The 27276-nt window shown below is 41.8% G+C and overlaps 1 protein-coding gene across 1 annotated transcript in view; it reads left to right on the top strand.

Annotated features, from left to right (window-relative positions):
- SORCS3 (sortilin related VPS10 domain containing receptor 3) overlaps positions 1 to 27276 on the top strand; it is a 316586-nt gene that overhangs the window by 170150 nt on the left and 119160 nt on the right. Inside the window, exon 4 of the mRNA XM_075718061.1 lies at positions 4664 to 4822. Coding sequence (XP_075574176.1) covers positions 4664 to 4822 — 159 coding nt within the window. The remainder of the gene's footprint in view (positions 1 to 4663; positions 4823 to 27276) is intronic.

Here is a 27276-nt window from a genome sequence, read left to right as displayed (position 1 = left end):
ATTGTACCTATAAAACTTTTCTGTGCTGATTTAGAGATGCGCTTTGGTAATTTACAGTGAAAATTTATGTTGGCTGAGAAAAACAAAAGGATTCAATGAAAACTAATATTAGTAAAAATGCCTTTTATATGGCACATTGTTTTGGTTTTTGTCCAGAGATAGTTTATTAAAAGATTCAGCTGTGTACAAAACAGATCTATGCTGTGCTGGGATAACCCAGAACCAAGGAGCAAGAGTGGTGATAAAGGTTTTGAATCTGATACTATGGGTACAAGTAATATGATGGGCGGTGGCGGTTGTTCTTGTGCCTTGGGCACAGAAGAGGAAGGAAGGATAGCGGTGATGTGCCAAGCAGGCCTGTTCAAGTGAGGGCAGAGCTGTGAAGGGTGCTGAGAGAATAGCTGAGAGCCAAGCTATAAGGGAGTACTGGCATAACTGCTGTAGATAGATTCAGGCACATATGAGCTCAGGCTACCTGTAGAATCTGGGCACGTTGTAGTGTTGGGCCTGTGAGAAGTGTGCTACCTCATTACTCGTGTGGTTCAGTATTCCAGATCACAGTTGTCTTTGTGCCTGGCTAGCTTGGAGCAGAGGAAGAGGACTGTGTCACCATCTTGACCCATCCACCTGGACATAGCCCGTGTAAAACCAATACTGAGGAAGGCATTTGCATTAACCCCCCATGACACACCTGGGATTTTAGTCAGGGTAGCAGAAACTCAGATTCTTAGTTGCAAGTCCTGCCTTAGTTTTTATTATAGCCCCATCAGAGGGCATGCTGTTTTAGTGGATTTGTGCTGTGATGTGGTGTCACTTTCCTTCCTCCCCACTTCTGCATTTGCTCAGAGCTCCTTTAAGGAAGTCCTACACACTCTCCAACAAATCTAGAATCATAGAATCATTTAGGTTGGAAAAGACCTTTAAGATCATCCAGTCCAACCATTATCCTAACATTACCAAGTCCACACTAAACCAATCAAGGGTAGACTAGACTAAACCATGTTTCAGAGTGCCACGTCTACCCATTTTTTGAACGCTTCCAGGGATGGTGACTCCACCACCTCTCTGGGACCTGATTGCTGTCACCTGATCAGTCACTGATGTGAGCGACTCTTAGCTACTTCTATGGTTTGTGTACCAAATACTTCATGGCAGGTGTAGGTATGACACCTTCCCTCCTTGTTCTTTCTGCCTGCAGCCTGTGCTTCTTATTTCCTGGGATAAATCCTTTGAAGTATTCAGAGCTGGATGTGTTTCCTGATCACGTAGCAAAGATCTCAGACTGTACATCATAGTTTATGTTGTTCTTCCAAGGTGGCCTCTCCGAATAATCTCCCTTCCATGTGCTTCCCCCACTGCTGTCTGGTGTTCTGCTGAACTGGAGTTCACTCAGAACAGCTCTGTATGTGTCGTCATTGCCCCCAAAGCTCCTGCTTTAAAGGAGATGCACCACGTACCAGACAGCTCTCTTCCTCTGCATTCATCTCCTAAGGACCTACTTGAAGTTCTGTCTGATTTTCAGCCTGGCTTGTTTTGTCTGGTGTTTGCCATTCATTGTCCACTGAATTTTGGAGGTCAGGCTATAGCCTCTAGAGGAAAAGCTATGGAGAACTTCATCTCGAGTATGTTTTCAAGGACTTGCCCTTAGCAGTAAGGATTTACCCTTAGCAGTAATCAGTCCTGCCTCCCCTTCCACTCTCCACTTAAACTAGAGAAGGCAGCAACTGAAAATAGTATTTTATATATAGGTGTGTATATATATATTCTTGAATGTAGCAAGGTGAAATTAATTTCTTTTTTAATAAAGGCTGCCATTTAATTTAATATTATAGAAAATGATTGGATCTTAAAAACCCATAAATTACATTTGACAAGTCTCTGGTGCTCCTTTGCTATTCTTTATGGCAATTATAAATGGCAACACAGGGTGCTGGCAGAAATGTTCATTCTGACTGGAGTTTGTTTATTGGCTCTTAATGAAAAGCGATTAATCTATATCGCTATTGGGGTGGATCCTTTGACCTGGTCGCATAATGAGAAGTGGCAGATTCAGGCCTTTGACAAATGTCCTGCTATTTCCCTTGCCAAAAGTTGTCACCTCCCCCCATAGCTTCCAGCAGAAAAAAGACAAAATATTAAAAAAAATAAGGCCTGGGGTCTCCCACTCTTCTCTTTCTGCTTGCCGCATAACAAAACTCTGGACCAGTCCTAGCTGCATGACTGGTGCTGGCCTTTTGTTTTTCACTCTGATGGAGCCTCCTCTTTCTTCCATCCTGCTTTGTGTCGGATCAGCCTTGCCTGGGAGGATGGATAATAACAGAGATGTTGGGTGTCGTCTTTTCTCCATGTGAGGAATGGAGAGTTGATACCAGAACTGGGGGAAGCGGGGGTGGGCGACTAATGTGATGGCACTTACAACAAGGTATGACTGTCGTTAGATTTGTCCAGCTTTCCCTCTAGCTGTTAATTTTCGTAGCTTGATGGTTTTATTATTTTATCTTGTGACCACTGTTATGCTTCCAGAGAAACAAATTGCCTGGCTTTGTGAAATATCTGGTGGAAACATCACCTTTTCCACCTCATCTGACCCATTTCTTGAACTGTTCACCAAAGTGTTCAGATCGTGTGTGAAAGGGCAGAGCGGATGTTTTGCGTGAGTACCACATCAGGTCTATGCAACTGTTAACTGTCTTACGCTCCTTATCTGAGGGCAGAACTCTAACAGTAACCTTTTAATATACAGCATTATTAACTTTGTAACCTTCTGCAACATCAGGTGGAAAATCTTTTTATTTCTGAAGTATCCTTCTTTTTAAACGTAAGATCTCTCTGGAATATCTTGTTATATTGGCAATCTTACATCCTTCTTCCATTCTGCAGATGCAAAGGATTTTTACCGAAGTATGTTACAATTCTTTGTCTGGTACAGGCAATGTGTTTTAGATGAACAGGGGTATACTTGGGGGAAAAAATGTCTTTGAAGTATAAGCCATCAGTGACAGAAAAAAATATCTTGAAATAGTGGGGAAACCTTTCCTGTTTGGAGCAAAATGAAATACATACATTGATCTGATTAGAAAGAAGAAATGTGCCAAAGCTTCCTTCTGGGTGGATGCCATGGGACCTGTTCTCAAGACTAATTCCCAGGGAGTCAGTTGCCTGTGGGGATGTTTCTCATTTCCCATGCTGTGCAGCAGAGCACAGAGCAAGTGCGCTTTTTCAGGACTTGTGGTGTGGCTTTCTGTGGGAACAGGTGGAGGTTGCTTTATGAGGTAAGCGGTATATGTGAGGGATGTTGAAGGAGCTCCGAGCTCAAGCTGGAGTCATCCCAGGCTTCATCCTGGGCCAACATTCAGTTCTAGTTTTAAAGGCCCTTGCCATTTCTTAATGGAAAGGATCAGAAACAATTTGCATTATATTCACTTTCCTGTGGTGCCTTTGTGGAGTTAATGAGGTGCTCAAGATTAAACAAGCGCTGAAATTTTTTGCTTGATCAAGGTCTAACATACCAAGGGTCTTACCATTCCTTGTAACTGATTTTTGCTGTCAAAATGAATGTGTTTCCCTATTGCAGTCTTGAAGTTTGAGCTCTGTGAAGTTGGATGAGAAAAATTAATGTGGATGCGTGAGTCTAACAAAACTGCAATGGATCTCAGCTAGCTGATCATTCTGCAGCTAGCTAAAAATGGCAGTTCCTGGATCCGTTTTCCTGCTGAAAGGCAGTTTCTATATTTGTTTCAGCTACTGTATCAATAACCTGCTGTATTTAGCACAGCTTTAATTTATTTCCTACTGTTTGCCTTTATTTTATGATACTGGCATTTGCTTTAATGTGATGTCGTTTTCTCCAGATGTTAATAGGATGGTGTTAATGTTTCCACAACATTTTTTGTGGTAACATTTATGTAGAGCATGCCATCTGATAACGTGGAATCAACCCATTTTAAAATATTGGTAATAATTTTCTAATTAAAACTAGAGGCTCAGAAGTGTTTTCCTCCCTGTACAAATTGAGGTCATACACTTTCCTGCGCTTGGGGAGAATTATGTGTTCGCTGAGTGAATGAATATCTCCTACTGTATAAATTGGAAGCATGATATATGAGATTGTGTATCAATGTTTCTGCACACGCACATGGACTATTTTCAGATGCCAGCACCTGATCCAGGTAGGCATTCTGTGTTTCCAGTGAGGTCATGCTCTCGTTTATAGCTCTGCAAGCTGCCAAATAATGAGCCTTAAATCTCAGGAGTGCCATGTTTTGTACTTTTGGAGAGAGTATTCCACATCTGGGAAGAGAGTTGGTAGACTGGAAAGGGACGAGGTAAGCCTGGTGTGGCTGTCTGAAGTTGCTATACCCAACCAAAATCAGCTTCAATATCAACACAGCATTTTTCATTTTTGCTGGGCTTTCTGAATATACCTGGATAAAAATAAAATGAAAAAAAAAAAAAAAAAAAGAATCACTGAATGAATCACCAAATAAAATGGAAGTGAAATACCAAAAAAACCCCCTATCTGGGAAATCCTATGGGCTGTTTACACTGTTGAGCAATGTTCTGAATACATCTAATAGTAATCAGGGCTGTATGACCTCACTTTTAAATGATGTTCAGTTTCACTTTTCCATTAACACTCTTTTCCCTCCATTTTTCAATTTAGATCATGCTTCTTAGTGATCCAGAGATTGAGAGCAGCATCCTCATCAGCTCTGATGAAGGGGCTACCTACCAGAAGTACCGTCTGAACTTCTATATCCAGAGCTTGCTCTTCCACCCCAAGCAGGAGGAGTGGATCCTGGCCTACAGTCTAGATCAAAAAGTGAGCATTTGATTTCATATTTCAATGATTCTTGAGCCAGGTGTTGAAGGGGACAGTGTCTAGAACTGCACACTTCCAGAGATGGTGAAGAAATTATGGTGTGTTTTGCTGTTGTCATCTTGCGGGTTTAAATGTGCTCAAAACCTACCCAGTGACTACAAAGCAAGCTTACTAAAGGGAGTGGAGTTGTACAGTGATCATGATGGGTATGGAAACTTTAGTAGTGGTGATGGTACGAAAGATAAAAAGAATCCAAGATTTGACATGTCATATGGAGCTGTTTGAAAAATCTATTGATCTGTTGGCGTTGGTGATTGCTGTCTTTAAGAATCGAGCACTCAGGCTGAGTTGGTCCATCACAGCTGGCTGTTGTGTGTGAAGGGGTGCTCTTTCTGCTTGCAAACTGAACTCACTTATCTGGAAATCAGTGAGCAGCAATAGATGACAAACTCCTCTGTGCCACTTTTAAGTCACTTTGCAGTGCCTTCTGTTAGTGAGACAACTCTGAAGTCTGTTATTTTGTCCTTAGCAAGCCCGCTCTTCCTCTTCTGTCTTGAAAGTTGTTGAGCAATGCAGGTACAATGAAACTTGTAAAGTGTTGTGGCTATAGAGTGTGTGCTTCAGTTCTGGAACAGCAGTCTTCACTACAGCCCAAAGCTGAGACATAGGCCAGGTGATTAAGTTAGAAATTTTAGAAAGCTTAAAACTTGCCAAGGTTTTATCTTTCCTCTCTTCCATTTCTGTCGTCCATAGATTCTGGAAAGTAAAAACACACTGAATAGTCACTTTAAGTTTTTCACATTAATCTGTCAAGTGTGGGATTTTCAATTCCTACAGTTATTTTTGAAGTTTTCTAAACTAGTCAGTATCACATCCCTGATATAAGGACAATACCCAAAATATTGTGCCTCTTGTATTTGACAGAATTTCCTTTGAAAGGCTCGTGCAAGTCTTTACCCAAGTAGTCACTGAGAGTATAATCAAATAATCTACTACCGCTGCACTTTCCGACATAACCTTTCCATCCACTTGTTAACAGAATGCTATGGTACACACCAGGTAGTTTGCTGCTGTGCTACTGATGATGCTCAAGTGACATTTGCAAGCACAAAGCTATTGTAAATACACTCCTTTTATAGTATCAAGTCCTTACTGTATGAAGGAATTAGTCAAATGTCACATAGTTTTGTGCACTCAGATGTTCAGTGTAACAGGGATTTTGAACTAGGCTAGAAAGACCAATCAATTTATTTGATGTTGTGGAATGGTTTGATGCCGTGATGGAGGTAAAGATTTCAAATGGTACTGGTGTTTGTACAAAGACAGCCCTGAAAGAAACAGACGTCTGATGAGGAGCTCATGGACGTGAGAAGCCAGATATGACGTGCTGAGTATGCATGTGCAAAGAAATCTAGCTCTGGTGAGCGCAGAGCATCTGCTCTTGGGTTGAAGCACTGTACTTCTATTTCCAGTGCTTTGTAGTCTTTTTATGGTATGTTAGCCACTGCAAAGAGAAATCAAAATACAAAGTATGCGCACACACTTGACTGTGAGGTTGTAATTATGCTCCCATGGTCCAGTACAGCAATAGTGGCTCAGGAGCATTTTTGCTTCTGCTCCTTCAAACTAATGCATCTGTGGAGAGCGCTCAGGAGCATTTTTGCTTCTGCTCCTTCAAACTAATGCATCTGAGTGCTCACCGCGGCTGTTCTCTTCTGATCAGAAGAGAGCCAAGGAAAATAAACTGTGAGTTAGAAACACCCTGAGGCTGCTTGCATTTTATCCCAGGAACAGAACAAATTTATCCACAGCGTAAGAGCAAAGATGAGGTGCTCTGCAGCTTGTTGGTCAAATGGAAATGGAGCGATACGAAGTTCAGGCTTTGCCTTTATGTCTGCTTTTGCGTTCAAGGCCACACATGATGCTTTTCTTTAGCGTTCAGAAAGATGACCTCAAGTGCTGGTGAAAGTTGATCCTTGAGTGGAACCATGGAGGCAGCGCTTTTCCCAGTTGAAGTGTTTGCTTAACACAACCCAGTCTAGATTGTGTTCAGCCACATCTTGGCTTAGTAAGAGCTGTAAAAGAATTGTCACTCTGTCTCAGGATCATGCAGTGTCTCTGCAGTTGCAGTTGATACTGAGATAATGGGCAGTGCTGTTACAGCACAAAGACAGTGCTACAGATTGTGACAGCAGTGCTATGTGAAGTCCCCAGATGAAGTCTTCTGAGAGGCTAGTGGTAATACATTCCTGCCTGTCTGGAAACAGGAATACTGCCACAGCTGAGCAGGAACCAGATGTCAGCCATGACCTTCTTTTAGATGGGGGTTAGGCCAATGACAAGAAGAAAGTGTGTTTTAGGCTAAAAATCCTAAATCCTTACATAGCTTCCTCAGGTCTTGTGCTTCTTCATAAGACTGTTGTGGTTGTTCTTCTCTCATTCTCTAGAAGCCAGATCTGGATCTCACACCCTCCCACACCCCTATGCCATGCCCTCTCTCCTAGCTGTGATCATGGGATCATGCCAGTGGTGATGATAATTTGATCTCTCTGCTGACCAGAAGAAAGATATCAGAAACTCCTAAAATAAGTGGCTAGAGAGGCTGCAATAGCGCTCTGCAGTTGTGAGAAGGCTATCCAAAGACATGCCATGCTGTTGTCAGGGGCTAATTCTCCAACTGCAGCCTGGCTCTGCTGGTACTCCTCTGTCCTTTGTTTTTGTGCCTGTTTTCCTGTGAGGCAGCGTGAAGTCGCCTGGCACAAAATAAGGGGTGCTGGATCAAATAGTGCTTGCTTTCTCACCTCATGTATCCAGGTTTTTGGGATACGACTGCTCTGAAACACTTTTGATTTAAATGTGTGAAAGGGCAATAAAATAGAAAGTTTATCATTAGTCTGTAACCTGCAGGTAATATTCATCCACAATCAGTGTGACAAGGAAGGTGTCAATGAAAGTCAGTGGCTTGCTGTATGTTCAGTAGTGCAGCCACTCCTACAGTGGGAGACCATAATCTTCCACCTCTTTAAGCTTTAAAAGTGTGTTTGACCTTTAAAGTCCATTTGTAATTACTACTTTAGAGGCAGATTTAAAAATACAAATAACTCTGAAAACAAATCAAATACATACAATTTGATTCCCAGCAGTAGGAACTACTAAAGGAAGATCTAATCCATCCTCACGTAACTGTGAATGTGTAAACAAGTTTGAAAATTTCATTTAACTTCTTAGATTAAAAAATAGCTTTCAGATTAATATTTATTTTATTATTTTTCTTTCAATTAAAAATAATAATATAGTGTTGTAAGCAAGCTGTGGTCAACTTGGAAATTAATGAGAATGATGAATCTGAAAATCCATTTTGCTAGTATGTTGTTCCACACAGTAAAATGAAATATCAACAGCTAGTGCCCTACAAATAATTGATTTGGTCACTGACTCGATCAGAAGATTTAACTTTTTTTGTGTGTATGTATAAAAATAGAAAACAATATTAAAGTTTTTGTGTGAAATAAAAATAGTCAATGTTTTGGATCTTCCTGTTAGAAAGCTTTCCTCTGAGGTCTTCTGACCTACAGTTTCATGGCTGTGATTCAAGCCTCTTTTTAAATCATTCTTTTATCCTAAGCATCCCTTCTTTTTAGCTAACTTCTACATATTTGACAACAGTATTAGGCTATTTATCCAAACCAACCAACCAACCAACCCAACCAACCAACTAAAAAAACCCAACACATTTTGAATTCTGTCCTCGAACAGAATTATTGTCCCTTCCAAGTTGGTGTTTTAGAGAGTGTATTCACTCTTCTAAGACAGTACCAAATAACAGGAATGATGTAGAACTCTGTGACACCCTTGTGGAACCACAGTCTTTACATGTCCTCTGCACTTTGACAATGGCTGAGTGATAACTGTTTTCAGAATATGGTATCCCAGTTAGTTTTTTACCCAGTGTCGTGGTTTAGCCCCAGCCAGCAACTAAGCACCACGCAGCCGCTCGCTCACTCCCCCTGCCCCAATGGGATGGGGGAGAGAATCGGAGGAGTAAGAGTGAGAAACACTCCTGGGTTGAGATAAGAACAGTTTAATAATTGAAATAAAGTAAAATAGTAATGATAATAGTAACAGTATAATAATGATAATAATAATAATAATATACAAAGCAAGTGATGCACAATGCAATTGCTCACCACCAGCCGACCGATACCCAGACAGTTCCCAAGCAGCGATCGCTGCTCCCCGGCCAACTCTCCACAGCTTATATACTGGGCATGACGTCATATGGTATGGAAGAGTCCTTTGGTCAGTTTGGATCAACTATTCTGGCTGTGCCCCCTCCCAGTTTCTTGTGCACCTGGCAGAGCATGGGAAGCTGAAAAGTCCTTGACTAGCATAAGCAGTACTCAGCAACAACTAAAAACATCAGCGTGTTATCAACATTCTTCTCCTACTAAATCCAAAACACAGCACTATGCCTGCTACTAGGAAGAAAATTAACTCTATCCCAGCCGAAACCAGGACACCCAGCTAATCATAACTTCCTATAGTCTTCTTGTTTGCTTAGGAGAATGTTATGAGACCTCAGACCAAGTGTATGTTTCTGTGATATGCAAGGCTTGTCCTCTCTTTCTTGAGCAAGTGATGCCTTCCTGTGGTAATATCCTAGTTGTGAATTTTCTCAGCCAGACACTGTTATGCCACTATTATGTGTAATTTTGATCATAAGTTTATGCTTCCAGCTTCTCCTGCTGGTGCTTTTGTCTTACTCTCAGTGTTGATGTTCAGGCATTGCAGGATGCTCTGCAGATAGACTTGTTCTTCTCACTTCTCCTCCTATAGTCATGTTTTTGAATAATCCCAGTCCCCTGGCTTATTCCTTGCATGGATCTGTTTTTATACCTACCTGTGGACTTTTGCTACCAGTCTCACATGATTCTAGTTTAAACCTCGAGCCTCACAGTAATCTTATGTCCCCAAATTACCTTCCCCTTCTTTAAAAAAAGTAGCCCATCTCTCTCAAGAGAACTTCTTGAAATATGACTTCACAGGGTTTTCTGACGTTATCTCTTCCATCAACTGAAATAACTGAATACAGCTTCAGTTCAGTCCCCAAATCTTTTATTACCACTCCCACATGGGTATTGTCTCTCTTTTTCCTTGTTGAGGCTGTTCCCCGGAGCAAGGGAGAAGATTCAGTGAGAAGGATGGGGCTCAGCAGGCTTTCTGAAAGATGTTTTGCTGTGTGGCTCTTAGTTATTTCATTCATCTAAGGACAAATCACAGCTGTCACTATTTGTTTTCTCTTTGGAGTAGCCAAAGAGTTATTGAGGTTACTTCCTCAGTATGAGTTGACACAGCGTATCATTCCTGTTCTTAATTTTTGTAGCCAATTATGGCCCTCCTCTGCCTTGTTAACTCTCGAATTATCAAATAAATGCAGTATGGCTGAGCCAAGAAGTCTGTTTGTGTGGGCATGAACGTTTAGCAAGTTCATAGAGCCTAATGTCGTCTTACAACACATAAAACATAGACAGGAGGAATTTTTGCAGGGCTTTAAGCAAGGATGGGTGGGTGTACTACTGCCCTCAGAGCAGCCATGTATCATTGTGCAATTATCAGGCCCTGGGAGATTAATTGCATCTTGTGAGTTGAAAGTCTTGGATCTCTTCCCAGTAGCTTTGTGTGTGTCTACTTTATTGATAAAATAGTGCAATCTGACATGTGCACATGTTGGTTCTGTTAATGGCCCTCTGTGGCCTTTGACAGAAGGTGGACACTATGTAAATGTTATAGCCAGTTTTGCTGCAAGTCAGGCTGGGTCTCACTAGTGGTGTCCATATTGGCACTTGGATAGATGAACCAATACAAAGGGAAAATGGGGCTTCAACCTCCACTTTTCACATTTTTTTTTCAGAAAATATATAGGAAGCCATTTTAAATGACCCTTGTATCATTGTGGTTTGGGAAGGGGAGTATATGAAAAAGGTGTGATATTGTCTGTTGGAAAGTATTGGAAACTGCTTTATGGAGTGCTGTGAAAGCTCAGTCTACCTCCTGCCTATACCTGAGGCATAGTTTTTGTTGCTGCCATTCATATTGGCTGGGGATGAAGATCTTGACTTGGTCTTGCATTTCTGATACTAATATTTCAAGTGCCTCATCATTTGTTTTGTTTATCCAAGGAACCACCTAATTCTCAATAAGCTCAACTTCCCACACCCCAGTACTCCTCTGGGCAATGGATCAATCTGGGGGTGGAAATGGAGGGGAGTTTCCAGCTCCGTGGAATTTCTCTTAGAATGACATTGAAACTTCTTTCAGAGCAACATGCACAACTCTTTTAAATGAATATTTGTTTAAAAGATAATTTTTTAAAAAGAGAGAAAATACTAGGGAAATAGGGAGAGAGATACTGAAAATATTTCAAATCACCATTGTTAAGAGAAAAAAAAAAAACTATGCAAAGAGATACAGTTCCATCTGTTCCTTACAGGCCAAACTGTGATTGGGAACCCACTGGGAATAGGTGAGACACTGAATAATTCCATAACAGACCAGTTTAAATTCCCCGGCTACACCATTTTGAATTTGAGAATATTGGATAAACAAGAAGTTTGGCAATCAGTGACTTCTCCCTCCATAGGGCTTAATCTTCAGCAGGAAGCAAACAAAAGAAAGTGGGTGTCTTACTGTCTCTTCGAATGAGGTGATAAATAAAATGTGCAAGATAACATTCTGCTGTATCACCAAGTTGCACCTGGCAGACAGTATCAGGTCCAACTGGGGAGATTCCTTCAGTGTTGGAGATGTGGCAAGTTATGATCTGAAAATTGAATGCAGTGCGTGTCAGAGCCCTGACTATCTTGACTAGATACTGCTGAATTTATCAAAAAGAATCATAGATAATACTGGGACTACTTGGGAAAGTGGAAAAGTTTGGTTTTTAATAGCCTAGACACACAGAGCCAGAGCCACGAAGGCAGTGCCTCTCTGCTACCAAGCAAAATTCTCTCCTGGATTTTGGGCCCAGGCTCCCAGTATGACACAGGGCAGTTACTCAGCTAAGGGTGGGATTTTTTTTTTATTTTTTTTTTTAGTGTCCAGTTGGGTAGGGTGCTGCCAAAGAAATCCAGTGGGACTTACTGAGAGGAGGGCAAGGCTGGGTTCGTGTTCTTAAAATGTAAGCACCTTATTCCAGGCAGTCATCAATCTTTGTCTGGGATTCTTTGTGATTAGCCGTTTTCATAGACTTATAGAACAGCCCAGGTTGGAAGGGGTCTTGAAAGATCATCTGGTCCAACCTTTTGTGGAAAAGGGAGCTTAGATGTGATTATCTAGCACCCTGGCTAGTCATGTCTTGAAAGACTCCACTATGTCCCTGGGAGGGAGGTTCCAGTGATTGATTGTTCTCACTGAAAAAAATGTCTGTCTTATACCAAGATGAAACCTCCCCTGGTGCAACTTATACCCTTTGCCTCTTGTCCTCTCCACGTGGCTCCTTGTGAAGAGGTGTCATATAAAGAAATTAAGCCAGACCTTTATATGCGTGCACACACACACACACAGAGAAGAAGACAGCTCCTGATCTCCTCTTCTCCTGTCATAGTAGGTCACTGAGCTGGGACACTGAGAGCCCTCAGTGGCCTGAAGGAACCTTGGTCCCTGTGTTTCAGGTGGTGCCAGTGCTACAGGATATCAGGCTTAGCTCCCCCTTCATCTGCTCTGCTCAGCTTCACTAGCACAGACTGGGGAGTTGCATTCTCCTTTGTTCCCAGCAAGTGCCACAGGACCTGGTGTCAGATTTTTCTGTGCCTCTCATGGAAACTTAGGCACATGGAGACTTCAGGGTTGTGTTCGGGTGAGGATATTGCACTTATGAGTTGGAACTCCTAATGCTGGACTGTGTGGTACTAAGGGAGCAGCTGCACACTGCAGGTGTGCTGAAATTAAGCAGTGTGTGCTGCTGCATGTCCAAAGTGAGACGTGACTCCAGCCCAGGCCTGTTGGTTTTCTTTCCTTAGGAACTGAGGTATGGGGCTGATGAGGAGAGGTGGGTTGGTGGCTGCCTCACATCTCATTTTGATAGAAATCAGCAGGCTCCCAGAGCTGTCACCTAGTCCTCAGCAGCACTCCTGGTCCTGGAATTTAGATGTAACTGTAGTTGTCAGAAGTCTGAGCAACTTCTTTTATCAGCAACAGCTCAAGACTGCACCTCTGGGGTAAAACTCAGCTTTTCTTAGCAAGATGTGAACATTATATTTAACAAGGAACATAAAGCTCTTTCTGCTCCCACCTGGATCCTCATGGTAGAATCACCATTGCATTGTATGATGTGAGAGAACACACTGGGGCTAATTTCTCATCATGGCTCATTGATATCTGAAGAGCACAATGACTGTGGTTCCAGTCCTATGGATACAATACTCAGGTTTCAGATTTATCTTGTACCAGTCACTTGGCATTTGAGCACCCTGCAGAGTGAAGCTGGAGGTACACCTACTGCATTCTTTTCTTCATGCAAAGGGGAAAGAAATTGAGGAAGCTGCCATAATAACAATTACTCCTACAGGCCTATCATCCTGAGGAATGAAATAAAGTGAGTATGTTGCCCAGCTGTAAAGGAACACTTAACGTTTTGTGTTTAATACAAGCCATATTACAATAACTGCTCTTGGAAATCCCTACCATACTGACTGCTCCATTGTATTACATATTCATATTAAGAAGCAATCCCTGCCCCAGAGACCTTGCAATTAAATGTGAAGCTGACAGAAAAAGCATTATCCCCAGAGTATCCATGGTGTATTCAGGCACAGGTCATTAAAGTGTTTCATTGCCTAACTACCACTGAGGACTATAACAAAGTCAGAAACTGAACCCAGATAGAGTCCTGTTCCCATGACTTAACCACAAATAAGCCTTTCATCTCTTTGCCTTTTGAATGCTCATCTGAGAACATCAGGTTCTACAAACATATCATGTGTCCTTCGCTGGACAAGCCACCTGCCAGCAGCTCTCCCAGGCAGGCAGGGCTCCATCAAACAGATAAACTGAAATGTTAGTAAAGTTAAAAAAACCCAAACCAACCAAAAAAAAAAAAACCAAACAAAAAACCCAACCAACCCCAAAAGAAATCCCACCAAACCGTTGAGATTGGGAATATTTAAAGGCAATTTACAGAAGTCTCATCTTCGATATGGTAATGAACTGAAGAACTGAAATCACTTAACTTCATTTAAAAATCATGAATATGTATCAGTGCCTTTAAATGAAAGGACGACTAAAACAGATATAGTGTTTGTTCAATTCATTAAAAGGAAGACAATTTATCACGAGTTTTTTTTCCCACTCTTAAACTAAAGCTATATGCAAATGTAGGGAAATCAAGACCTTGCTCTAATTCTGCTGCATGATGAATATTTTTATAATCCTAATTAGAACCAGTCATTTAGTTCAGCAATTTCCCCCAATCTAGCCAATTTGAAATTAAAATAGATGCCTTGATTACAAAACTCATTAGCAAAGAAGCACCCTTTTTGCTAACCAGTTCATTTGGAATGCACAAACTGAATGAAGTGAGGAGCACTTGTGTTGTCAATTGCCGTAAGTGAAGTGAGCCTTAATTGTTAGCATTGTGAAGTATTTGTATTGCTGCATGTTTCATTGCGGTATAATATATCATTCATTAAATGTAACAAAAGCAGTTTTTAAATGATTTAATTAAGTGGTATTGGTGCACCAGGTAATTTTTTTTAAAGTCAAATGTCACAATTGTTTGCATTTGAAGTATTGATGGGCATTACTGTTGGAAAGGAGACGTAAGACTCTGCATTTATCATTCTGATTATGGTAAGCCTGACAGTTTTAATAGGAGATGAGAAATTAAATTATGCAGTCCTGGCTCTACTTCAGAAATGCCCAATGAATTTTGTCCTAGCAAAATAGTGAACTTTGGGCTTGTGATGATTTTTGGTGGCGAAAAGAAAGTAACTGCTCGTGAAACTTGATTTAGCTAGAACAGACTTTCTTATTGCTTTTTATTTATGTTGTAGATACTTCATGAACAGGTTTTACTTTGATAAAATAGAGATAAATGGAGTAAGATACATTCAGTGCTTAAATGTGCTCTGCTGCTGAAGAAACCTAGTTTATTGTGTAACAGAGCAAGGATCCTGTGGTTTATTCCTGGGCCATGCTAAATCATAGCTGTATATTGATTTTATCTGGAGCCTAAGTGGGGTGAGGGTTGGTTATAAATATAGCAGATGGGAATAAACATGAAGGAATGAAGAAGGTTGAAGAATAAGAATACCAGGGGCATGATTTATTCTGCCTGACTGTAGAGATCTAAAATGTAGCAATGTATACCTATATTAGGTGCCAAGGCTGCACATAGTAGTTGGTGGTGATCTACTGAATGGTGTTGATTGATTTCTGGAAGCAAATGTAGGTGACTTTTAGGATGAGGTAAATTGTACCTTAGACTCGTTTGTATTGACTAGGCCTCCACTGACTGCCAAGAAAGTAATTTCCTTTGCTGAGATGCAAGTATTTGCTATATTAGCTGAAATTAGGAGACTTGAAACCAACCCTGCTGTCTGGGTGTGTGGAAAATGGCTTACATGGGGTATGATTCCAATATGATCAAAGCAACAAAAAGCATTAAGTTTCCCAGTTCCTGCTATTGTGCTTACAGGTTTTAATGACCCCCTGCCCTGGAGGAGAGAGCAAACATGATGTGCAAGCAAAGATGGAATTCCCAATCTTTTGTTTTTCTTTATGAGGATTCATCTGTGTAGATGCAAGTTACCTACCAAGCTGTTCCAGTGAAATGAGATGAATCCAGAAGGGTTTCCTTGACCTTTTTTCCCTTTTCCTTTTCTTTCTTTCTCTGTCATTTTTTTTCTTTCTTTCTTCTTTCCCTTTGTCTTCCATATTGCTTTTCAAAGCTCTTTCTCGGTATTTGCCTGGCCTGATGGCACCATTAAATCTCCTCTAAAATCAGTTGAGCAGAATTAGAGATGATACCACTTTCAACTAAAGAGTGAGCATAATTCAACTGTTGACTCCACTCGGATATCTGTTGATCCTGACCATGGAAAACTTCAGTTTGGTGTCCTTTTCCCTCTCATTGAATTGACTCCATGTGGTGCTTGAGTTTAGAAATGTGACTATTCCAGGCTAAAGAACAAGAAGATTAATTTTACCCAAAATATCACAGCTGAAGTAACAGAGAGGAGCCTGTGACAATGAACATAAACTTGTGTGAATTGTCATCAAAAATTCATTTTGAATAGCACTACATATTAAATGTAGAACTTAACAGAAAAAAAGGCAATCCTGACCTCAGAGCAGCCAAATGGTTTAGCCTGGGCCTAAGGTTAAGGTTATGCATAAATGCTTTTGTGGATTAAGGCCTGTAAGTATGTAAACCTTTACACATTAGGGTGTGAAATGGTTATGCAGACAGGCTTTTGCTAATAGCAAAGTGTGTGCAAAGACATACAAGTCATGTATGGGCTTTTAGTGTTGGGATTTTAGGTAGTTTCACTCTCTTGGATTTTGCTGTTCTCTCGTCTTTAATGCTTCAGGACTTTAAAGCCATAGCTTGGGGAAGATGGGTCTGCCAGCACCTGAAATTATGACCATGAGCATGTAGCATTCAATACAGAGGGACACTATTTAATTCCTTCGGACCAAGAGTACTTCGTGGAAGGTGGAGATTAAGAAGCTGTTATGATTTGTTAACCAAGAAGGGTCATGCTTTATCCAGAAGGGTTCAGGACCCAGCAGCTCCCATTACTGTCAGTTATTCCGGCAGCTGAGAACTGTTGGAAGTCTGCCTGACAAGGACTATTCTATCTGTCTGGGTAATGGTGGCATTAATTAGTATTTGTACATTGCCTTGACAATACGAGACCTCACTGTTTGGAAGTATTGCATATTAGGATGGCAAGGGGCTACTTAAGACAATGCTCTTTCATCTTTAATGTCCTCAAAGATGGATGACTGGGATGGGATAGGCCAGTGTCCTTGAGAAAGCCAGCTGGGTAGATGATGCTGAGGGGTGAAGGTACAGTCCTTTTCCCCCATGCATGCACCTGCATGTGCCTATTTGCTATGTCATCAGCAATCAAGAACTGGGACAGTCTGTGAGGGTGCTTCCTGATGGGTGCACTTCTGTGTGCCAGACTGGGAGCTTGCAGTCAGGAGTGGGAATAGCAGGCTGCCCCTTCCTCTTAGTTCTGCCCCTGTTAGCAGCTGCTGAACCTCTGGCATATTTGCATAACCTGAAAAAAATGCTAGCACTTGGGAAGAGGGCTATCTCAACCATCCAGGGATGGGAACCTTTAGGAAGTATACAGTCCTGATCCTGATGCAGAGCCTTGGGTGTAGTTGGCAGTACCAGGGACCAAACTTTGCTGCTGTTTTACTTCTAGCTGCTCTTATAACTATGCTTTCCATTGCAATTGAGGATGTGCAGGCCCCAGTCAGGTCATCAGATCCTACAGGCTGGCCCTAGACCACACAGAGCATCTATGACTTGATTTCAGTGGGGGTTTATTGCTACAATAATAATATCTGCATAGTGCTTTCCCACTGAGCATGTCACATACATTTAACAGGACACCATTATTGTATCTTACCTCTACCAGTATATTATCTATATCTTTTTATACAGCTGAGAGATGTGTATGAGAGCCAAAGAAAGAGAAATTCCAGAAAAGGAGCAGGCAGGAGCTAAAATTTCTTCTCCACGTTCTTCTGTGAAGCATAACTAGATTTTGTAAATCCCAGGATGCCCTGGTGATTTTTGCACTGTGCGGGTGTTAGGAGGTCCCTTCATGCCATGACCAGGAGCAATCATCTGGTTTACCCAGCAATGCCAGTGTTACCAATTTTGTGCTGGTCATGTTATGTACCACTGTCATGCAAGGGGTATTTAAATGGCTCAGAAATCACAGCTGGGTCGTTGTCAGTACAGAGGCAGAGTCAACGGGGCAGCGAGAGAGGCTGAAGGGAAATTGAAGCACAGGAAGCTGAAGTGAGCTATGTAAGGTTAGCCAGCTAACCAGTGACAGAGCTGCAACATTACCCACACTTCCTAAATCATGTTCTGTTTTCCTTTCTTCTGGCCCAGGCAGCCTACAGAAATGTTAGAGCAAGTTCCTTTTCTTGCAACTGTGTCTCTCCCCAGGCTTCAGGCTGTGGCAGAACTTCCAGCGTGGTTGGGGTGGGGACCCAACATAGGAATTTCACATCAGCAGGTGATGTAGTTGTAAATGTGCCTCAGGGAAGAGAGGGCCCTTTGTAGCACAGCAATATACTTAAAAAGCTCATGCATTTAATTTCAAATAATTTAGTGGCTATTGTGTGAAACTAGATTTCTGTAATACTGGAAGCTGGTATGTGGCCCTAGTTTTATTTCAGATTGCCCTTTGCAAACAGGTTTCTGTCTGTCGCTCCCTCCTCCCCTTTTTGACTCACTACAAACCATCTCTGCCTTCAGTGCTTGGTTTTAGCAGGAAAATGGACCATGTTCTGATCTAATAGCACACCTGAGCTGGTTTACAAAAGATGTGTGCAGTCACATATGTAGCAGTTGAAATTCAGTGTAGGTCTATTGATTTTAGCAGGGAAATGCTGATTTACATCACTGGAGGATCTGGCCTGAAAACATATATGGCATTCTGCTTCCACAGAAAACAAGATGTAGTTTACTCCTTGGGGTGTTTGTTTGTTTGTTGGTTGGTTGGTTGGTTGGTTTGGGTTTTTTTCCTTAAAATTTGCCTGCTGAGAGATGCAGGTTCCCTGGGCTCATCTGCCTGTGTGCAAGCTATTGCTTATATTAAGGCAACTATTTGTTTCTATTGTTCAACCTTGACATGTGAAAATTCACCTCTTTTTTTTTTTTTTCCTCCTTCTTCCTTCTTTTTTCCTTGCACTCTGTGCTCTTTCTCTTTTCTTTTTTGTCTTTTTTTTTTTTCGGTTCCTTTTTTTCCTTCTGATAGAAACTGCATGTAATCAATATTATTCTGGGGAATAAAGGTGCCAGAGGAACAGCTGTATGTCCTTTGTCCCCACGGTAGGCACGGATGATTCAAATGTCTCATGGTCAAATGGTAGCCCAGTGTGTGTTTCAGCTTTTCATGCTCATTGCTTCAGTGGTGAAAAAGGAGGCTGGTGCCTGGATTTTCTGGTCTAGCACTTCAGAACTAGCAATCCCAAGCTTTTAGAAGTCATGAATTAGTCCTTTGAAAGTCATGAGTCTGGTAGAGAAAAAATGAGGAAGGTGCTTGACTAATTTCTGTTGCCCTCTCATATTTCTCTTGATGCATCTGTGACTGAGGAAAAGTTGGGAATCATGTTTTTCAAGTGCTTCCTCACAGCTAATAAAACTAGAAGGTATATCTTTAAAGAAAAAATTTAAAAAAGGGAAAAAAGGCAAGTTTTTCATAATCTCTTGATTCTAACACTGTTCTGCTGCGGGACATTTATGCTTCTAAGAGACATCTCTATTAATCTCTGCAAATGCAGCACATCTTCAGTTGCATCTTGGTGCTTATTTTAAACTGGTCTTCCATATAGGTTGTCTGGGAGAAGACCGGTGTCCTGTTCATACGGGGTGTACACACACTGTGTGCATGTTTGAATTTTTGCAGTAGAATCCCCACAACAGTTTTGTGAAAGTTACAAGAAGTTCTTCCAGTGTAATAAAATTCTTCAGGTTTGTGTTCAATTGATTTTTATAGGACCATGGGTGGCTATAAAATGAAAGTTAGGGCATGATGCAGTAAAATTTTAGCACATACAAAGTATTGTGGGCATGATAAAAAGGAGGATCTGAGGCACCAAAATGAAGGGTGATATTTTTGAGAGAAGGACAATTGATAAAACAAACAAACAACAAAACTTAAAGCTTTATAGAAAATCCTTGGGATTCTGTAGTGCAAAAGGAGGAAAACGTGATCCTTCCCACAGTCTCCTACCTTGGGCATCTCATTTCTGCCAGAGGCTCAGTGATCATAAACCATCTGAATGTAGATTTGGTAGCATTTTATACTTGCAGTGTTCAAGAGATAATAGCATGAACAAATAACATGTTAGCAGAATATACTGTACCCAAAGGGGACTTTCCTGTCATATAGTAAGAGAAAAATAATGTCATCAAAAGTTTTGCTGCCAAAACAGGACTCTGGTTTTGTCCTCTAATACAGCACTTGCTTCAGGGCAGTTGATTTCCTCAGATCTCGGTGCAAGTTCACAAGAGTTATGCACACATACCCAATGGCACAAATGTGACAAACCTGAAAGTTCTGCTGCAAAATTGAGTCTGATGTTCCCCAGCCAGATGAGTTGTGATTTTTTTTTTTTTTTTTCCTCTGGTGACAGCATGGAGAAAGCTACTTTATTTTTCCTCTGCAGCCTTCCCTTATCTTATGAATTATGCTGTACCATCACTGTGAACAGTGGTTAATTTGAGGAATTAAAGTTACATCATATCAAGTCTGGTGACTTCTTGTTGACTCTAGTTGTTGCCTTGGATCAGGTTTGCTTATTATTGGGTTTTTGTGGGTTTTTTTTTTTTTTCTTCACCCTGCTCGATAAGGTGGATTGAAGGTACTTAGGGTTTGAATTAGATGGGATAAATAGTTTAAATATAGACACCACAGAATATGTAAAAACCTAGAGAGCTGCTGAGACTGGTTAGATAAGAGCTTCTTTTTTTCTTGCATGATCTGCAATTGCAGATTCCTTTATTCCAAAGGTACAATTCTCCTCTGTTTGATTGCAGAAACTGGGTGATGGATGAATCGCAGATGACAGTGTAAATGGTGTATGCCCGGCAGCCCTAGGGGATCCCTGAAACATGCAAGTTTCTCATTTGGTGATTTTTCTGGCAGTGATGCCTCAGTGCAGTGACAGTTTCTGCTGCAACTGTCAAGCTAAATTGTTCCTGATGGTGGCTGGCATTTACAATGATGCTGTTCATTTGGGTTCCCCTGTAACCATCCGTATGCTGCCCTTCATGCTGGGGCATAGGTGATACTGTCAGTCTCCCCTGCACATTTGGATCAGGACGAACTGAATCACTGTGAAGTGCAGGAAGAACACCATCTCTCATCTTCCATGAGACCACTTGATGTTCAGGATGAAGGAAAGGATATTCCCCTGGAGTTTCTCAGATTTGAAACCCCTTCATACATGTGATCTCTGGCTTGGTCGTGTGTCTGTGTAAAGATAGGTGCATGTGTAAGCAGGTTCTGCTTTCCCCTTCAATAGTTGACTCTTGTCAGTGCATGGATTGCCAGGGAATCTGGCCAAGGAGAAATTTGGCTAGCTAGAGCTGGATTAAATCACCCCACAGGATTTTAAGAGTGTCATAAGAGCAGTACTGGAGAACATCTTCAAGTTAGCAGAGTCCCTGGGTGGAGACCAGAGCTGACTGAGGAGTAGGAGAGTAAGGCTGAAAGGAACTGTGAGTTTCTTTATTATATTATGTGTTCAAGCTCACAGAAGCAAGTTTGCTTTGGCACTTGAGGCATCCAGTGAATCAAGATGTACGGGCCATTTAATCTTAAATTTTAGTTCTCTTGATTTATTATATGACAGGATATGGCAAGTGTGCGGTAATGAAGATGGCATAAAAGAATGAATTGTAGAAGATGGTACCAGAGCTAGGGTGTTCGAGTAGGAGATAATATTTGCTAAAGCTGCATCTTCAACACTGTCAGAAGCTGAAGTTTTCTACCTTATTTTTATAATCTTTTTACTCATACCATTTATTTCACAGTCACAGTTGTCCTATGGGCAGCATCTGTGTTCTCTTTTGGGGGACACAAAATTCCCATTAACTATGGTGGGCCTTTCTCTGTGACGTTTTGGTCCAGTATCTGGCCTTGGTCCCAGGCAGTATAGAGCACAGGCTGTGTGTAGGAACCAGAATTGTCCAGAGAGGGTTTCTTCCCAGTACAGGACCTGTACACTTCCTAAGCAGTGCCCATTCATCCACTGTAGCTTCCCAGAAGCCTTTCATGATGGCATTGGGGGCATATCCATGACCAAGAGAGTTGGAGGTAGCATGGTGTGTTGTGGCAACCTATACATGCCTGCTGTAAGGCCCAAGAAGCAGAATCCAGCTAGAGTAAATCCAGTGAAATGCTAGTTGTGCCATCCTTCCTGGCTTATGAATTTCTTAACAGGCAGAGGTGAGAATATAGCCCTTTGGTCGCTTTGCAGACTACATTGCCATGAGAAGTAATAGACACTAGTGATAAAATGGAGAGGAAATTATTAAACATTAGTATTTGCAACGCTTGTATTGAACTGTCTTAGAAGGTGTATCTAGGAAGGGTCTCTATGGGTTAGAAATGCCTGTCTCTGCCTTCTTACCCATGCCAACCTTCAAAGCTTCCCATTTCCTTGATGTTATGACATTAACATACAGGTAGACAGTTCTGTGCTTCATTTTTACAAACCCTGGAGAAATTTTTCACATTCAACTCTTGGAATCTCTCTCCTTGGGTCACTTTTGTTATTACTTTTTCCTGACTTCCCTCCAAGTTATCTGGCACCTGTGCCTGTGATGCATTTCTTGGTGTATGCATCTTTACCTCAGACTCAGTGAAACCTCTGCCATGGAGAGCAAAGTGTTTAGCTGCTCTGAATGCACAGCACTGGCTTGTGAACATGCTAGGCTGATGTGCTAAGCCACTAAGCAGAGCAAACCCCTCCAGCTTCACAGCTTTGTTATTGTGCGTGCACGCAGAGAAGCTGCAATGGTCTCTGGCAGCAGAGAAGAGTGGGATTAGAGCAGGATTAATTGGAGCAGCCTGTATTTATTCAGTGCCCAGCCACAAGCTTCCTCAATCATCAGAAAGTAGATCTTTTGTATAGCTCAACCTTTGCTCGCCCTGATTTTGGGTGCTTACAGGAAATGTGCTTGGCACAATAGGCCAGTGCAGTGCTGTTGTTTTCTCACTTTTCCTGAGGGTGACAAGAGCTACTTGTCGGCTTTTGAAATCTGGTAAGATCCTGTCTGAGTTCTTCTCTTAGGAAAGGTGTGATTTACTGGTCAGTAAACGTTTTGCAGCGATTCCTTCATTGCATCATAAATCCCTGACAGAATGCATGGCCTCAGGCTGAGGGGGCACAGTCTCCTGGTAGGGTGAATGGGGTCTTTGTGAAGAAATAGTTGCACAACACCACTGAGAAGCACGGTGCAAGTCTTAAGCACCTGTGAAGTCTGCTGCTCTTCAGCTGGGAACTGTATGAGGAGGGTGGACACCTACCCTCTGCCACGGCTGGCCCCAAGTGGGAGCAGATTTGCTTTACAGCATTTTTCCCTGTGTGAGCTAGATTGATTGCAGGTGTGTGTCTGCTCAGTGTCTGCAGGGTATTGGGTCACATAACTTGGGAGCTGTCTTGAGTAGCATCCCTTGCCTATGAAAAAGCTGATGAATGGAAAAAAACCTGAAGATTAATTGGGTTGCAGGTGTGTGTGTGTGTGTTAAATAACATACGATTTAATCTGGAGCAAAATATGTTGCTTTAATTTTGCATGCTCTGCTTGAGCCCAAATTAGTATTTATTTCTTTCAAGCCATGTGAAATTTTTTACATGAGCGACAATTACATCTCAGAATAAAATGCTGTTCTGAGTGCAGTTTCAAACCCTTTTCATTAATGCCCATGTATACCTTTTCACAAATGTTGTTTTTTCCACATAAATAAACAACTCGGCAAAATCTTACATGAATGTGGAAGGTGTTTTGGTGATGTATAATCTCTTTCTTTCACTGGTCTGAAAAAACCCTCTTCCATTACATCCTGCTCTGCATAATGTAGAGGTTACCCTACAGATAGTGCCATGGGGTTTATAAAGGAAGAAGAGGAAGAGCCAAGCATGTGGTTGTAGCTTTATGTCCCACTCTGGCTAATGTCTGAGCCTCTCCTGCTTTGCCCGTTGTAGTTGCACGCTCAATAAACATGAAAGATTGGTCTGTAATAGCAACGAATGTACCCAGACACTTGCACTGTAATTAAAGGTGTATATCACACAATAAAGTGCATTTGAATGAAAAATCTTCCCATTAGACATGTGGTTCCCATTTATTTCCCCTTATTGTTAAACTTTTGGAGTATAAGCATTGACGGAGCGTAAGGAGGAGCTTCTGAAGGGTTGCATTGTGGAGCCTCCAGGAGCAAACAAATTTCCTCTTGGCCTGGGAGGGCACAGAGCTCCTCAGCACAGGCTGACCTGCAAGGCCCCGTTGGCTACATCCACATGGTTGGTGGATCCAGTTAGCACAGACCTCGAACCAAAACCTGCCTAATGATTTTTAAGCTGAGAAGAAGCTGGGCAAAGGGACCAGCCTGGCTTGGAGGGAGAAAAGTCAGCAGCCATTAGAGCTGATTCAGTCTTTTGTCACTGTTGAAGAGCTGATCCTAGGGAAAAAGGGAGTGAAGTGGCAGCTGGGGAGAACAGGAGCAGCCTGCAACCATCCTCTGCCTCTGGCTGAGCCTATTGGATGCCCATGGAAGAAATACTGTAGATATCTCCTGGTGCGCCTTGTAGATCCTGGTAGCAGGAGGCAGCTCTGTTACCTCCATCTTATTCTGATCTCTTCACAGTCCCTGTATTGTCCCTCCCTTCCCTGTTCTGCATCTCTGCCCCTTTCTGTGTCTGCTGTCTGTCCAATCTCTGCTCTGCATCACTGATGTGGGAAACTGTCTCTCTGCATGGCACATTGCTTGCCTTGTCAGTTATGTCTCAATCTGTTCTCAGACTCTGGAAGTAGGGTTTTTTGGTTTCTGTTTTTTTTTTCACCTTTATGTCTTTAGTTTTCAATAAGGCTTGTTAACACAACACTCATCAGAAGGGGGTCAGTGGCAACATATTGCTCAACTTTAGCCAGACTCTAGAACTGATTCAAACAATCAAAAAAGTTAGCCTCCCCTCAAAATGGCATTCCTGTTTAAGTATCTTTTGCAAGTTGCTAAAGCTAAATTATTTAGAAATGATTGAAATGTGTTTTGACTGACCAAAGTGAACATGGCTTTCCCTCAGATTTCCAGTTTAAGAAAAAAAATCTGAAAGTAATACTTTTCATCTTGGTTCTGAGCCACTCCACCATTTTTAGGGGTGGGGAGAAAGTAGGAAAGAGGGAGGCTGTCTTTCACCCAGGACTGAAACATGCCTTAACTTCTTTAGTGATACTCATTTATGTCACTGCTTCTGTTGCAGCTGTATCTGGACTTCTTGTTCCACTACAAACCAGTCACACGGTAGAAAAGTAAAAGATATGCTGTGCTTTCAGCAGAAATGGCAAATTTTTGTCTGAGTATGCTCAGTACCAATTAGGCTTAAGAGAAATTTAAATGTGAAGGGTTTTGAGTGGACTTTTCTTTCACCAGTTTCCTCTTTTTCCTTGGAGATGAAGTGGAGAAGCAGAGAGGCAAGTCTTGCTTTGAGCGTCAGGTTTAAGCAAGCTGCACTGCTGTGAGTGGACCCATTAGGTGAAAGTGTTTTTTTTTTTTTTAACTGTAAAACCATGAAACATGACATCAGTGCATTGTCTTAACCTACCTGGTTATAAGCCAGGCCTGGGTTGAGCTATACAATTACAGCATGAAGTCAAACATTTCCAAAGCGTTTGGGCTTTGTTCAGAAGGTCCCTGACCAGTTTCCTATAATAGTGAGGTGGAGTCTGAGTTTCTTTTGTTTGAAGACCTACTTTTGCCAGTCAACATGTGAAATGTTTCAGCATTGGATTTTAAAGTGCAAAGAGAACTTCACAGCTTCTGATACCTTCCTCCCCGGCACCCATGTGAGACAGATGATGGAAATGCATTTAATACTAAATTTCCGTCTAGAGCAGTTTCTCATCAAAATAGTCTGTTTCCAGTGCCCCTTCTACTGTACAACATCTGTAGGGAAATGAGCAGCTCTGGTGAGACATGTAGCAGTCTGTGGACACATTCTCTGTCCGTGCCTGAGACAATTTGGCTGTACCATGCTAGAGAACAACCTTGGGCTGTAATGAGGTCTCTTGATGTAGCCTTTAATCACCTGGAAAAAAAATCAAAGCAGAAAGATAAACTGGTCTATTTGTTTTCATTACAATTACTAGTTTTTACAACTCTGTGTAAACAAAGCCCATAAATATGGTGCTGGTAGACTTCTTTCTCCTAAGCTCAGCTCCACCAGCTGTTACACAAATCTTTCGGCTCAGGAAGCAGGATTTATTTTTAGGTTCTTTAGTGTGGAGCTGTCAAGGACGCCTTACCTGAATTGTGATTTCCAGCAGCTAGTGGCAAGAGAAGAGAGCAAGAAGCTCTTTCCCTTCTCTAAAGGTCCAGAAGCACTTCCAAGCTTCAGATCTTCGTTCCTCTGAAGCCGTAGCAAAACAAGGTGGCAAGGACAGGTATTTCCTTGGGAGGAGGTAGAAGGAAAAAGCACAGATGATATCATTGTTCTTGAGTTGGTCATCAGCTTGAAGGTGACATTAGCCTTTGTGTCCCCTGATGGTAACTGCTTAACACTCCAGAGGTGTCTTGCTAAGGCCCAGACTGAGGGGAATGGTGGAACCAGAGGAGTCAGAGGGAGGCCCTGAATTTTTCCTTGAATGCAGCCTTTTCTACTGTGAGTAATAAAGCTCATTCCATGGTAAGAGTTGCTCCTGACCTGGTTTCAGCCACACAACTGAACCATGTTAGACCTGAGTCCTGTCCCTATTATGCTGTAAGTAACATGTCCTGCCTTACACGAGAACCTGAGAAAGGGGGCTGCATAGACCCCACAGCTTAAATGTTATCCTGGTGCTGTGAAAGGGAGAGGTATCCAGCTGTCCTAAAAGGAGGAGGGATGGAAGATAGGTGAGAAAGGTAAGATGGAAGACGTGATATAGAAGTAGGGTGTGTTTCTGTAGTACCAACTGCTGCCTTCATGGCTACACCAAATTTATCTTGTCTATTTTCTTATCCAATTCTTCTCGATTCTGTTGTCTGTCTTCTATTGCTGTGCTCTGGTGAGGCTTCACAGTCTGCTCTGCTCCCAAAGGCACACCATGCCAGTGTCTGAGGGCAACTGATGGCTCCAGGATTGTTGTAGGGGGTCTCCGCAAATGGGTTTAGCTCTCCACAAATGGGTTTAGCATGTGGGGCTACGAGAAGGAGAAAAACCACAATTTTATGACATCTCAAATGGAAAAATTAATAAGGGGAAATGGCTTGTGTGTTGTGGATATTGGTTGGACATCTTTGGGTCAGTCTTGGCTATTTGGGAGTTTATTATCCCAACTTTAATTCCTTGGGGATTTGGGGATCTGATTACTATTTGTATGAACGAGGAGTTGTAGGGACATAGTGTCTCAGGGATTCAGCTGGAGCTGAAGGAAAAAGACACCATTTTGAAATGATGAAATAATAAAACAGAAAAAAAGGAATACTTTGGCA

This window comes from Pelecanus crispus, chromosome 10 (genome assembly GCF_030463565.1).
Source record: "Pelecanus crispus isolate bPelCri1 chromosome 10, bPelCri1.pri, whole genome shotgun sequence".
NCBI lineage: Eukaryota > Metazoa > Chordata > Aves > Pelecaniformes > Pelecanidae > Pelecanus > Pelecanus crispus.
The sequence above is the reverse complement of the archived record's forward strand: the minus strand, read 5'-3'. Positions and strand labels throughout refer to the sequence as shown.